The following is a 14,163-nucleotide window of genomic DNA, read 5'->3' on the forward strand; positions in this document are numbered from 1 at the left end:
GAACATAATCTGCACATATTTGACATCATTAAACATTAACTCTTTATTGTCCGGATATTGGCTCAGTTCGGTTCAGGCCGCAGCAGCAGCAGAATCTTTGATAAATGAAGACACCATGCCGAGCTTCGGTTCGGTTCGGTTGAATCGATCAGAACCGAGCCTGGTTCGCGGCCCAGGCCGCCTCTTACCCCAGCTGCTGGCGGTTCGGCCCAGGAACTCTCCGGTCCGCGGGTTGTAGATGAAATCCTTCCACGATTCCTTCTTCTCCTCCTTCTTCTCCTCCTTTTTCTGCTCCTTCTTCTTCTTCTTCTTGTCCTTCTCCTCTTCCTCCTCTTTCTTCTTCTCCTCCTTTTTCTCCTCCGTTTTCTCCTCCTTCTCTTCCACCTTCACCTCCTCCTTCGCCGCATCCTTCTCTTCCCCCTGCGCCTCTTTCTCCTCCGGTTTCTGCTCCGCGTTCGTCTCTTTCGGCGGCTCCTGGTTCGGTTCTTGGTTCTGGGCTTCTGGGGCGGACGACATGCTGGTGCGGCGCCGGGCTGATCCGAACCGAACCGGGCTAATTAATCTGCGCTTGCAGCGATCCGTTGGGTCTGTCAGCGATGCTCGCTCTGGAGCCCAGCACACACACACTCACACACACACACACGCGCGCGCACACACACACTCGCGCGCGCACGTAAAAGAATGCGCGCTGACTCACCCACACACGGCAGCGCACGGACTGCTGCAGAACGTGGCGCATGCGCATTACAGAGTCCTGAGGGTCTCCAGTGATGGAGTCAGGGAGAAGCTGAGAGGAGAAGGTTTGATTAATTAACTAAATTAATTAATTTCTTAGTTAATTTATTAATTAAACACCAATTAAATCACATGACCATTTATGTGAGGAGGCATTTTTACAGTCTGGTCCTCAGGATTACTCTCACTTCTCATCTATAATATAATATAATATAATATAATATAATATAATATAATATAATATAATATAATATAATATAATATAATATAATATAATATAATAGGTTTGTTTCAAGTGTGTGACTAAATGAGGCAAAATCACATTAAACTGTATCTGAAGTTATATAATCACACCAGAGGTGACAGTCACGTGACTACAGGAAGTCAAACTCATTGGGTCACATCGGAGTGATGTCACGCTGATGTCACACTCACCAAAAGGTATGAAGTCACGTGACCAGCAGTGGTAAACGGCAGCAGGGAAGCAGAAGGAGGAGATGTGAAGGAGTTCATCCTCAGCTGATCCATTGTGGTACCGTTATAACCGACCCGACCAGAACCTCAGTTCACCTGTCCTTCATGAACCGGATCAGAACCGTCTGACCGGTTCTGTGTTCAGTATGAACATTTTTCACACACAGTCTGTTATCCTTATTTATTTTATTTAGCAGCAAAAATCTGAGTTTGACTTAAACCCAAACAAGTCCAGTTAAAGTCCAACACCGAGCCGTGAATGAATGAATGACCGACTCATGATCACATTAAACCCAAAAGCAAAGAAAATGATTAATTATCATATAAAATAAATCAACTCACCAGATTCAGGACAGTTTAAGTTTGTTTTGGGCAACAGAGCGTAGACTATTGCTAATCTGCTAATGCGCTAGTGGCAGAGCTAATTCTTTGTTTAGCATTTTAGCATTTTAGCTATCTTTGAAAACGTTTAGCATCTTTAGCTTGAATTCTCCAGATACATTTTAGTTCTAATTTGTCTGTTTTTTAAATTTCAGTTGAATAAAATTGTACATTTATGTTTATCGACTTTATGAATTCAAGTAATTATATGTTTATGTTCATGCTCTTATTTTGAAGTCTGTGTACGCAGCAGTTTCATTTCCTCTCTTCATGTATTCTTAATGTTCTTAATAGTTTTAAAAAGCAGCTGAAGACACATTCGTTCAGTTTGGCTTTTAATTAGTTTTATGTCACATAATCTGTTTTATCTCTCCCTCAATTTATCTTCTGTGTTTTTATATCTTATTTTTGTAAAACACTTTGTGATTTCTGAACTGTGAAAGGTTCTACATAAATAAAGTTACTTTTTAAATAAAGCTTATTGAACAAGTGGAAAATATACAAACAAACAAAAAAATGAGGTTTACAGAAAAATACACTTAAATAAACAAACAACCACAGATGCTAAGACACATGCAAAAATTCATACATATAATTTGTTTTGAGAGGTTTTTAGTTGGTGTTCTTCAAACTCTCCACCCGTGACGCGGTGCAGCAAATTACATTTACTCTGTACCCAGAATGCATTGCGGTAGGACAATATGCAGTTTAATATCTGCTGATGTCCTGAGTGGTGAAAAACTCAGACTGCAGGATTTAGGTTGGTTAAAACATAAAGATAATAAAGGTACAGTACTCATTATTAAAACACTTTATTTGTGTTTGTTTCATGTTTATGATTCTCTTTCTGTCCAGATGGAACTAAATACTCTGGAAGCATTTCAGGAACATGAATATGTTCGTTTTTGAGGTTTTTTTTAAAGTGATGTGGTCATGTGGGATTCAGGAGTTAAAGAAGAACGAGACCGTGAACTGGACCTGCACAAACATTACATGTATCAGTGAAAAATACTTTTTCAGCTGCTGGTTCTGATTTTAAAAACTCAGGAAGATCTGCAGAATATTTTCAGTAAATCAGTCACTAAATGTGGTCGGTCCAACTGGTCCAACTGGTTCCCTCAGGATTCCAGACCAGAACCAGCAGACGAACTGGGATGTTTCTGGTCAGAAATGGTTCTAAAGCGTCTGATCCTGAATCTCTAAAGTTGGACATTTATTGCATCATTTATCATTTATCGTGATAAATTTCTGGTCAAGATAAAATTTTGATTTATCGTTGACACAATAAATTCCATATAATGATGTTTAAAACCCAAACAAAACTGTTAGTTTTACCATTTTGTTCTCTGCTTGTGTAATGAGAGTTTCAGTAAATGTGAAAATATGATTAAAAGCTGCGGTTATGTGCAATTTAGTGATAGAAATCACACTGGTTCTGGTTCTGGTTCTGGTTCTGGTTTTGTTGGCTGACGTTAGGACTGTCTCACTGTAGCGGCGGGTGAAAAGTTTTATCACAATGTTTTCTGGTTCTATTATAACAACGATGATAAAAACTATTTATTGCTTCTTTTTTAGGTCAGTACTGACAGAAACTGAATTTAATTATATTTTCAAATTAATTGATATTAATGCACTTTTATTGAACAAACAGTTTTAAAAAATAAGAATCTTGACAATACAGATGGTTTTATTTGGAATTTATCATAACAAAAATAAATCAAAATCTTATCATGGTACGGAATTCATCACAATTATTGATAAACGAAACGATAAATGTTCACTTCTACTTCACTCATTGATCCAACAGGAACTGAACCGAGTCCAGTTCCTGGGTCTGAATCACTGGTCAGAAAATCAGAGAGCTGTGACATCACACGGCGGTGGAGAAACACCATGTGACCTCATCACACACACACACACACACACGCACACACACACAAACGCCGAGCCACCGTCAGCAGGAGGAGGAGCCAGCAGGCTGAGGATGCTGTCAGGTTGCCGTGGTTTCAGCCTCCTGCTTCTTGAGCCGACCGTTGCGTGCGCGGCCGAAGGCTGAGAGCCGTGAGGATTTATGACAGGACGGAGGGAAGGAGGAGAGGAGGAAAGGAGGGGAGGAGGAGGCTGTGACAGCAGGAGGTGTTGAAGGGTGGATTATCGCTGCCGCAGAAAAACATCAGAGTCATCGTTTCCTCTGAGTTCTGGCCATCAGGAAGCTCCATCACTCCATCTGAGCAGAGGGAGGACTGAAGGAGGGACAGAAGGAGGGATGGAGGGAGTGTGAGTCCTCGCTGGTCCTCAGGTAAGCTCCACGTCTTCAACATGTCTGCCTGCTCCACTCATTTCCTTCAGCTTGATGTGGATAGAACGAAGTGTCAATAAAGTCTGCTCAAAACACATCCGGCTCCTTCCCACCCAGAACCATTTCCCTCCAACATGGCCGCCATCTTTCAGCAGAAAGCAAAACAAAATTAAAAATATATAAAATGTAAAATAGGTTCTTATTTTGAAACTGGTATGAGGAATAAATTAGGTAAATAAAAAGAAACATGAAATGTTGCAGACAGGAAATGACCCAGGCGTGATCCAACATGGCCGCCTGATTAGATGTGATCCAACATGGCCGCCTGATTAGATGTGATCCAACATGGCCGCCTGATTAGATGTTATCCAATATGGCTGCCTGATCAAAATTTTTAAAGCAAACCAAAACCAGAGAGTGAAAGAACAGAAACCAGAAGACCACAGGACTGACAACAGAACCCCTTGGACTGAAACCAATGGACCAACAAACCAAAACCAGAGATCAGCAGGACTGAAACCAGAGGCTTCTGGGACTGAAACCTAGCAACAACAGCACAAAACCATGGTACAACTGGACTGAAACCGGAAATAAAACCAATGGATCCCCAAACCAAAACCAGAGAACCACTGGACTAAAACTCGAAGACCAAAGAACTGAAAATAGAAAAGAACCAGACATAAACCAGGAATACGACAAATCAACCATCAGGCTGAAACCAGAGCACCTTGGGACAGAAACTGGGACAACCAGAATGAAACCAGAGAACCACTGGACTAAAACCAGGTTTCATTGAGTAATGGTTCAGATTCGTCCATCCAGTCCGAAACAGTCTGTCCTTTCAACATAAAACCAGGTTCAGTAACTCAAATAACTCAAATTTACACCAGTACAACCAAATTACGTAGACAGACTGAAATTAAAGGCGCTCTGACCAACGGCGGACCAAATCAGGATGTTTTACAAACTGATAGGAAACTCGCTAAGGAAGAGCCTGAAACCAAGCATGTGGTGACAGTCGGCAGGAACAACTTCCTTTTCACAGGATGAAACCGACAACTGAACCAGAACAAGAATCATGGTGAGCAGTCGGTCATCTGAAGTGAAGCGACAAGTCGTCCGTCCGTCTGTCCGTCCTTCCGTCCATCCGTCCGTCCATCCATCCATCCATCCATCCATCCATCCATCCATCCATCCATCCATCCATCCATCCATCCATCCATCCATCCATCCATCCATCCATCCATCCATCCACCCATCCATCCATCCATCCATCCATCCATCCATCCATCCATCCATCCATCCATCCATCCATCCATCCGCCTGTTTTCTCTTGGTCTTGTTTACTGGTTTTGGTTTTTGTTCTAATTTTTTGAGTTTTCCTTCAGGGTTCTGTTTCTGTTATTGGTTCCTGTTCTTGTCTGCCAGTCTTGGTTTTTGTTCTAAGCTCTTTAGTTTCTGTTTTTGGGTTCGGTTCTGTTCATGGTTCTGTTTGTCCAGACAGTAAGTCAGTTTCTGAGGCTCTTTGAAGGAGTGACAGTCATTTAGGAAATTAAAACTGAGATCAGTAAACCAGATCCAAACTCTATAAAATGTGAACTGGACCTATAGCTGTTTCAGCCCCTGGTTTCTTTGTTCATTTAAGTTCTTGCTAACTTTCTCCAGAACCAAACGAATTCGGGTCGAATCCATGCAGGACCTTCAGAAACTGACATTTAGCAGATATTTCTGCAGTTTTGCTTCCTCCTGTTCCTTGCAGCAGTTCGTCTCAGGATTCTCTCCGCTGTAAATTTCAGATTCAGCAGATTATTTGATTCTCAGCTCCTGAAAGCATTAGCACAGAGCCGGAAACGGCGGCAGAACCGTCGGGAACCAGAACCCAAAGCAGAGCCGAGTTCAGGTCTCTGGGCTGCAGAAGGTGGTTGATGGAGAGACGTTACATAAATGAATCGACTTCATGTCTGAACGTGATTGAATCAGCAGCAGACGAGGCGTCGGGGTGGAGCGGCAGGAGACGCTCCGTCTTCCAAACATCGACCCGCCGGTGGGTTAGGAGAACATCTGTCCCTCACCGCCTCCTCCTTCCATCGGCTCCCCTTCATCAGCCGCGCACAAGGAGGCATTACATCATGCTCCTCTGAGAGATGCTGCTGTTGCTAGGCTACCGCTGGCTGACTCTCTCTTCCATTTTTAGAAGGATGCTGAGAGACAGAGGGGTGGGGGAGGGGACGGAGACCAGAAGGATTCAGAAAGACGCCAAACAGCAGGAACTCAAGTCCTTCAGATGGTTCTATTGATCTGTACGTTTAACTGTGCATCAGTCAGTTATATATAGCATTAAATATCAGAGAATCAAACATTCTGAGGAATTTAGGGCATCAGGAACCAGCTTACAGTCCGACTCTGGTTCTGCTGAGAACCGGTTTGAATTCAGAATCGAGCTAAACAAGCAAGAAGTGAAGCTGTTCAAGGAACAAACTCTTTGTCCTGGTTTTCCACTGCAGTTTTTATTGCTCATATTTTCTCTCATTGGTTCTTTTATTATTTACTGTAGAAAGTAATCCTAATACACAAACTTTGTGTCAACTTTTTGCATCAACTCTCTGGGGAAATGAGAATCAGCAACTTTTTAAAATGTTCCCCGATTTCTGTCCATAGAAAAATGGACTTGAGTTGTTTGGAAATGACCTTTTTATATCGACTGGCAGCCCCAATAAACCAATAAAAAACCTTTATGTTTGGTAAAGTGATCTGAAATTTTAAAAAATGAAGATAGTTTTGTTAGTAGATGAGATAAAATAATTAGACATCTTATAGATTTCGGAGGTTTTTTCAGAAAAATCAGAACCACAAACTTTATTCTGAAGAGTCAGTTTGTAGCTGGTATATATTGTTTACGCTTGTCTAAATTTAATGTTATCTTAATGGGAACAAACAGCAGCTAAAGCTAATTTCTCTGTGTTTTCACACAGAACTAAAGGTTTCATAATCACCAAATTGAGAGTTGAAGAATCTCAGTCTAAATTTGTGATATTTGAGCTGGACGTGGTCAAATCGACAAAAAAACACTGAAATGCTTCTTTAGCTTATCACCAAACCACAGGCTGCAGACTGACAGTGAATCTAATTCCAGTTACCTCTGAAGTCAGAGCAGGAAGTGACATCACAACCGAGTTAGCGTTGTCCCAGTTAGCATAGTCAGAGAAGTTGGGATTCCAACATGGCGACGCCCAACTAGCCATTATGAACGTCATACTGAGCTTTTTGTTCCACACACAAACACAACTTTTAATTTTCCCAACTTGACGTTGCACTGACTTCATTTAGCACTGAGCTTAGACTCTGTTACAAGAAGGTTTTCTTGTAAAATAAAGATGTTTTCACCACATGGACGTGAGGAGCGGCCATATTGGAGTCTGTGTTTCAGACATGCTCAGACTTTCTAGCATTCTACTTGAGTTTTCCAGGTTTAGTTGAATGTCACCGGTCAGCTGTCAGCCACAGACCCAGATGGCGCCAACAGTCCGACCCCTGGGTGACCTTCTCTCCTCGTCCTCAGATCCGTGGGGCGTCATGACCTCTCAGGAAGAGGCGTCTTCCTTCAGGAGGTTCTTTCAGTACGTGGAGGACAGCGCGCTTCGGACATACGACGGTCTGGTGATCCAAAACGCTTCCGACATCGCCAGAGAGAGCGACCGCGTTCGGAACCAGACCAACTGGACCTACCTGCAGGAGAAACACCAGAAGAAGAGACGGCAAGAAGAGGCCATTAAGAGGTAAGCAGGCAGTTTTGTAACTCAGACGATCATATTTAATGTTTATCGATATCACTTCATCAGACTTTATTTTGAAATGCAGGATTTTGACCATCAAGAAGAGGCCGGTTCTCTTGGAAAGTCTTCAGCTGAACATCTTGTGTCTCAATCCTCCTTAAATCTTCAGAGTTTTTCGATTATGAGACTGAAATGATTTGGTTATTTTAATCAACCACCTGACTCAGGATAAAACGGTACCAACGACAGGCTGGAGTTTTTCAAATGTAGGAAACATGAAGAGGTGAAAGTTTAGTTCTGATGAATGACATGAGGGCGCAGAATTTGATTTGTTTACATTAAGAAATCTTAACAGCTCAGTGATCAATATCAATCTACAACAGAACTTGAGCAATCTTGACGATGGTCCTGTTTTTTAACAGTGTTTTCCCAACTGATAGTCCGGTAGACTCAGTTCGACTGGAGGCCAAAATTAAACCGAATCAAACAAATCTCCTCTTACTCCTTTCTACTGATGCTTGACTGAATCTTTTCAGGAGATCGCACTAACCCAACATTCTCCTGGCCTTTCCCAGGATTGGAGAAGACGTCGCCACGGCCTCCGATGGGGCATACTCTGGAAAACATTTCAGGATGGGCTTCATGACGATGCCGGCGCCACAGGACCGACTGCCCACGTCGACCCAAGGCTTCACTGTGCGATCCCAGTCTCTTCACTCAGTCGGTGGCGGAGAGGAAGACTCCAACCACAGTCGCAAGCAACCTCCACCCAAACCCAAGCGAGACCCGACCACCAAGCTGAGCAGCAGCTCTGAGGCAGTGGATGGAGTCTCTGGTTTCATAAAGAGAGAGTATCAAGAAGCAAAAGATGGTGCAGAACTTTCAGAAGGTGAGATTTGAATCATCCATGTCCTTTGGGACCGATGTTCCTCAGGAGCCACGACCCCAAAGGCTTCAGATCAGTTGTGTTCAGCTCTCACGGGTCGTTGTTGATGCTGCTGTTGCCAAAACTTGGTTTCTATGAACTGGCTCATTTTGGACTACCACCAAACTTAATGGCATGCTGATTGGATAATAGAGTTGGGTGATTTGGGTGAAGAAAGTATTACAATACAAGCATTTCTTATGAGTCCGTTTTCTTTTAAATATCCATAATACAGCCAAACTGGTGAAGTGACCTTCCCTCTTCATCCACAACTTCCTCTTGAGTTGTTATACTCGTTTTCTCCTGTAACTTCACCACAATCTTTTTCATTTTTAAGCAGTTATGGGCCACGGTGGCAAACATGAAACTGCTGCCACATACTCAGGGGTACTGCATGTATTCTGTGGACTGTGCACTGACCGCAGACGGTTGAGATTTCATAGTCAGTTGTGTACATGGTGGAGTAAATACCAGCAAACTTGCTTGGATCTGAGTGTATAGTAGAAAGGGGCTAGTTGCTCAGCTACCTTATCAAACTTGTTTGCAAACACGTCCAGTGGACGTTTGCTTTCACGTCGACCTCCAAAGAGCGAAGTACTCCCGAGTATGTTGGGTCAACACAAAACTGCTGCTGAACTAGTTACTCACCAGGTTGTTGCTAGGTAACCAAAGAGTGAGTGAGTTCGTTGATGCCACCAACCACAGCTTAGCTGTGAGAGGTTGAGCTGCTAAAGCCTTTCCTTTGCCTACATCCCCCAGAATGCTACATGGTTCTTGTTTGGAGATCAATGAAATTATCAACATTTTATGGGACTTATTTTCTTTTGCTTTTAATCAAGTACCTATCACGATAGCTATTATTATTGTGTCGTTGTCCAGCCCTATTAGACTATAGATTTACTTGAATCAGATGTACCGGATGGGGAGACAAATACGACTTTGTAAGTTACTGAACATTAAGGGTGAATAAGAAGTAAGGATTTGTTTGGATTCTCAGTTGTTTCTGTTCTCCTGCAGCTCGATACCATCACCACAGTGAAGAATCCAGGAAGATGCCTCCACCCAAACCCAAGAGAGACCCAAACACTCAGCTTAGCTCCTCTTTTGATGAGTCCTACGTCCGTAACCACTGCAGCAAGAAGTCTTCCCTCCAAGGCGACAAATCCTCGTCTCAGAGTCACAGCCCGGCATCCAGAGATACGGACGACGAAGAGCCGGTTTACATCGAGATGGTCGGAAACATCCTGCGTGAGCTGAAAGGTCAGGAAACGGTGGACGACGAGCAGAGCGAGTCTGTGTACGAGGAGATGAAGTACCCGATGCTGGAGGACTTTCTGCAGGATGTGCAGTCCACCATCATCGACAGTGAGGCGTGGTCTTCCCGCGGCTCGTTCTGTGACATTCCTCCACCCTTCCCAAACCTCCTGACTCACCGCCCTCCGCTGCTCGTCTTCCCGCCCGCCCCGGTCCAGTGCTCCCCCAACTCCGACGAGTCCCCTCTCACCCCGCTTGATGTCACTCGTCTGCCTATGCTAGAAAACGTTAATTTGAGTAAATCGGGTGGAGCAGAGCAGCCACAGAGCTCCGGTCACCACCGTAAAGACAGAGACCGAGACAGGGACCGGGACCGAGACCGGGACGCGTCCCACACTCACACAATCACATCCTCTGGTCGCTCATCAGCCCCTCCCCTTGCCTCCAGTTTTTACAAGTCGTCTAGCTCCGCCCACAGCGGTCACGGCTACCCCCGCAGCCAATCAGCATGCCCGTCTCCGGTCAGCATGGGGCGCGCTCTGACTCCTCTGAGTTTGAAGAGGCCGCCCCCTTATGACACTCTGATAGCAGGAGGAAGCATACCCCGCTCCTCTTCCTCATCATCGTCATCCTCACAGAGGGCAGGAGAGGGTGGAGCTAAACTCAGTAACTCGTCCTCCGCCCACGGCTCCATGCACAACGTCTCGGCGCGGTGCCAGACTCCCACCAGCCCGCTGGACGAACTCAACAACCTGTTTGCGTCCGGCAGGCAGGTGATGAAGAGGGGCTCAGCAGGGAGGAAGAGCAGAGAGGGTGAAGGTATGAATGTCACAGAAGACCAGAAATCTGATGAGCAAGAACAGAACCAGAACCAAGACTATCATAATTAACTAAGACTAACAAAATAGCAAAAACTGAAACCGATTAAACATCTTCATCAGCTGAGATAAATGAAAACAATAATTAATGCAGAAAACTGTAACTGACTGGAAAAACGTCGTCCGTCTGTAAAACTAAAACTTACTGAAATTAGAGATCCGACTCCCTTCGTTTTGTGTTTATCAATCTATTTATCAGCCTTTCAAACTGATGTTTAACTAATAATAATAAAAACCAGCAAAAATACTCTAAAAACTAGTTAAAACTAACTGAATTAGACAAAAACTCACAACAAAAACTGAACTATAATAAAAAACCAAAAACTATCATAACCCTTAACAAAACCTAATCTGAGGTTCAAGTTTATCTTTAAAAACTGTAAAATATGTATAAATGAACATTTACATGAGATTATAGCCTGGTGGTTAATTTCATCTCTAGTCATACTGACAAATAATGTGAAAAAATAAATATATAACGCAGCATTAAAAGGGCAGTATTATGTAAAATCCACTTTTTTATCTTTTCATCATGTTATAATGTTTTTCCTTCATCAACCTGGAGTGTTGCTTTGATTCTTCCATCTCTGAGAAATCCTTCAATCTCCATGGCAACCATTCAGCCGTACAAAACGCCTGGATGGACCTAGCCCCGCCTTCGAGACACAGCTCCTCCCCCACTCAGCTCCTTCAGACTAGCCAGCAGCAATTAGCAAACACCTGATGAACCTGCTGAGCTCATCATAGGAGCTGCTGCCCGGTAAAAAGATTGTTAAAGGGTTAATGGAGGAGCCATGTTGGGACAACTTCCTGGAGGCGGAGAATTTCTTTTAAGTCATATTTGATATAACTCAGTGTTGATGATTATAACGTGATTATATCCAACACCTTTACCATTTTAACTGGTTTGAAAACTGTTTTGCAAGCCATCCAACATGTTGTATTAAGACTAAACATGGCATCAAAGTATAATTTAGCACTTTCTATAGATAGATTATTACTAATTAATGTAAAATTAGATTACATTTCATTTTCTCACTTGTTTAAAGCAAACAGTTTTAAACAATAACCTCTAAATATGTAAACTCTTGTAATAGTTGTAGATTTTTATCTGGGATAAAAATACTAGAATCAGTTAGTATTTGCCTTTTTTAAAAGCTTTTGCATCGTCGTGTTGCTCTGGTTGCCTCAAACCGAAGCAGCAGGACGAATGTTCTGCTGTTTTCTCTCTCAGGTTAAACAACCAGATCTGTTGGATTCTTCATGTTTGCACTGATGTTTGATTTCTGCTTCATTTCTGCAGGAGACTCAAAGTCTCTGCCGAGACATGACAGTAAAGACAGAGACGGACAATCCAGTCCAGTTTCCAGCAGGATGGGAAGGTCGTCTGTGAGCCCCACCATGATGCTGACGGGCGGAGGAGGAGGAGCAGGTGCAGGAGGAGGAGCAGGTGCAGGAGGAGGTGAGGTCCTGTAATCCTCTAAAAACTGAACCGTTATGTCAACAGGAGCTCAGGTTGGATGGATCCAAACCCGACCCCGTTTCTTTTAGTTGAGGAATTTTCAGACAAAATGAAGCTTCAGAAACTGGTTTCAGTTTGTTTAAATTAATCTGCGGATAAATGAATCACTAAGATGATAACAATGTCTGTTTCTTGCATTTAGCAAATAGGAAACTGTTGGTAATCCCTAAAAAAAAGTTAAGTTTAATTCAGTGTGTTGAATTTGTTCTTGTTTTGTGAGAAAATAAAACTGAACTTCTTTTCTCCGTTGAGAACTCGGCGTTCGGCTGGACTCCCTCGCCGTTTCACTCTCTAAGTGCTGCACAATTCCCCAGACAGAGATGGAGAGCAGCAGCCACTCAGCGCTGATTAAACCTCTCTCTGTCTCGTCTCTGCTAATTTTATCACGCTGCCGCTTCATCAGATTGTATTGTATTGTTTGTTGATGTAACCTCTGGGCTAATCACACATTAAGCTCTGCGTCTGATTACTACAGTAACGTCACACTTCCCTAAAAAATCTGTTGTTTTTTCATATTTCACGTATTTTAGCCGTTTCTAAATTATGCATAAGCTCATTTGAACTTCAGGTTAGTTAACTGAGAAGCCTGCGCTGCAAAAACACAAAATCTGACCTAGAATTGTGTCTGGTTTATTGAGCAAATACGCTTGAGATGCGACAAAACTAATTTACAAGTAGCTTTTCAGCCAGACATGGGAGCTTGTTTTAAGTCAATGATTAATTTTGATGAACCCTCTACCCTCTGGTAGAAAGAACAGAATCTCACAAATCAAATTGAACTGTTTTAAATCTTTAATCAAAATTTGAAATAGACAGTATATAGAGGCCTGGAAGGTGTGCAGTAACTTTGGTGTTTTGCTGTTTTTTATTAAACTGTTGTGTATGTAGTCCGGGTTTCTGTTTATTTGAATCGTGTGTGTATTTATTGTCTGTTTTGGCAGATGCTGCTGTGCGTAGCATCCTTGAGTCCATGGCAGATTTTCCTTGGGTTACAGAACATTTTATTTTATTAGTTCCACTGGCAGAATATTTCTCTTATAAAATGAGAAGAATGTCTTGTTATAAGTGAAACAATCTGCCAGTTGACCTCAGACTTCTTTTATCAATATTGAGGAATTATTGACTTAAAAGTCCTACATCTTGATGAAAAGTTACTTGTATGTTAGTTTTGTCGTAATTCAAGTGTAATAAGAAATTTGCACTAGAAACTGGACCCAACTTTCTGGGTGTGATTTTGTGTTTTTACAGTGTAACATTGAGTACATCTGATCTGTACTCCAGGGCTTCTTAGCTCTAGGATTAATCGTTTTCTGAAGCTCAGGTGAGCAGCTGAAACCTGACAGGTGACTGATGTCTGGTTCTGCAGAATCAAAGGCTGTGGGTAAACTGGGCCGGTCTGCATCAACATCAGGGGTTCCGTCTCCAGGCGGAACGCCGCAGCGCCACCTCCATGATGCCCACCACCCGGCCCTCAGCCAGGTAAGCCGCGCCCGCCTCGGCCCCTCTCACCTGTTTGCTCTTGTCTGTGTCACCTGTCCTGACCATGTGTTTGAAATGTTCACACAGGACTGAGCTTTGGTGAACAAACAGAGAGCAGGAGCTTCACGTCTTCTCCTGAACTTAGTCTCAATCTGAATTTGAATCACTAACAGCCTGCAGCAGCTGAACATAACTGGCTCAGTAACACTTGATTACTAACATGCTGAAGTTTCTAACAGTAGCACTAATACCACACTGATGCTCGACTAACAGCGAGTCATTCTGGAGCACTTTAACACAATAAAACTGTAAAAACTCCTCACTAAGAGTCATAAAGTCATAAAGGCAAATGTTACATTTCTATAGTTATTGACTCCGCCCGTTCCGATACTGACTCCGCCCCGTTCCGATACGGAACCCGCCCCGTTACGATAAGGACTCCG

General features: G+C 43.0%; 2 protein-coding genes across 2 annotated transcripts in view; one reads left to right on the forward strand and one right to left on the reverse strand.

The window, feature by feature from the left end:
• Positions 1-681, reverse strand: part of LOC103475241 (sodium/potassium-transporting ATPase subunit beta-3-like) — a 16,240-nt gene extending 15,559 nt beyond the window's left edge. Inside the window, exon 1 of the mRNA XM_008426714.2 lies at positions 189-681. Within this exon, the coding sequence (XP_008424936.1) occupies positions 189-516 (328 nt within the window). The 5' untranslated portion in view covers positions 517-681. The remainder of the gene's footprint in view (positions 1-188) is intronic.
• A 4,480-nt stretch (positions 682-5,161) lies between these two features.
• LOC103475242 (neuronal tyrosine-phosphorylated phosphoinositide-3-kinase adapter 2) overlaps positions 5,162-14,163 on the forward strand; it is a 12,393-nt gene continuing 3,391 nt past the window's right edge. The window contains 8 exon segments of the mRNA XM_008426715.2: positions 5,162-5,933; positions 6,084-6,163; positions 6,166-6,189; positions 7,449-7,665; positions 8,238-8,551; positions 9,605-10,660; positions 12,023-12,181; positions 13,608-13,720. Of these exon segments, the coding sequence (XP_008424937.2) occupies positions 5,815-5,933; positions 6,084-6,163; positions 6,166-6,189; positions 7,449-7,665; positions 8,238-8,551; positions 9,605-10,660; positions 12,023-12,181; positions 13,608-13,720 (2,082 nt within the window). The 5' untranslated portion in view covers positions 5,162-5,814.

This window comes from Poecilia reticulata, linkage group LG13, assembly GCF_000633615.1.
Source record: "Poecilia reticulata strain Guanapo linkage group LG13, Guppy_female_1.0+MT, whole genome shotgun sequence".
In the NCBI taxonomy this organism is placed as follows: Eukaryota; Metazoa; Chordata; class Actinopteri; order Cyprinodontiformes; family Poeciliidae; genus Poecilia; species Poecilia reticulata.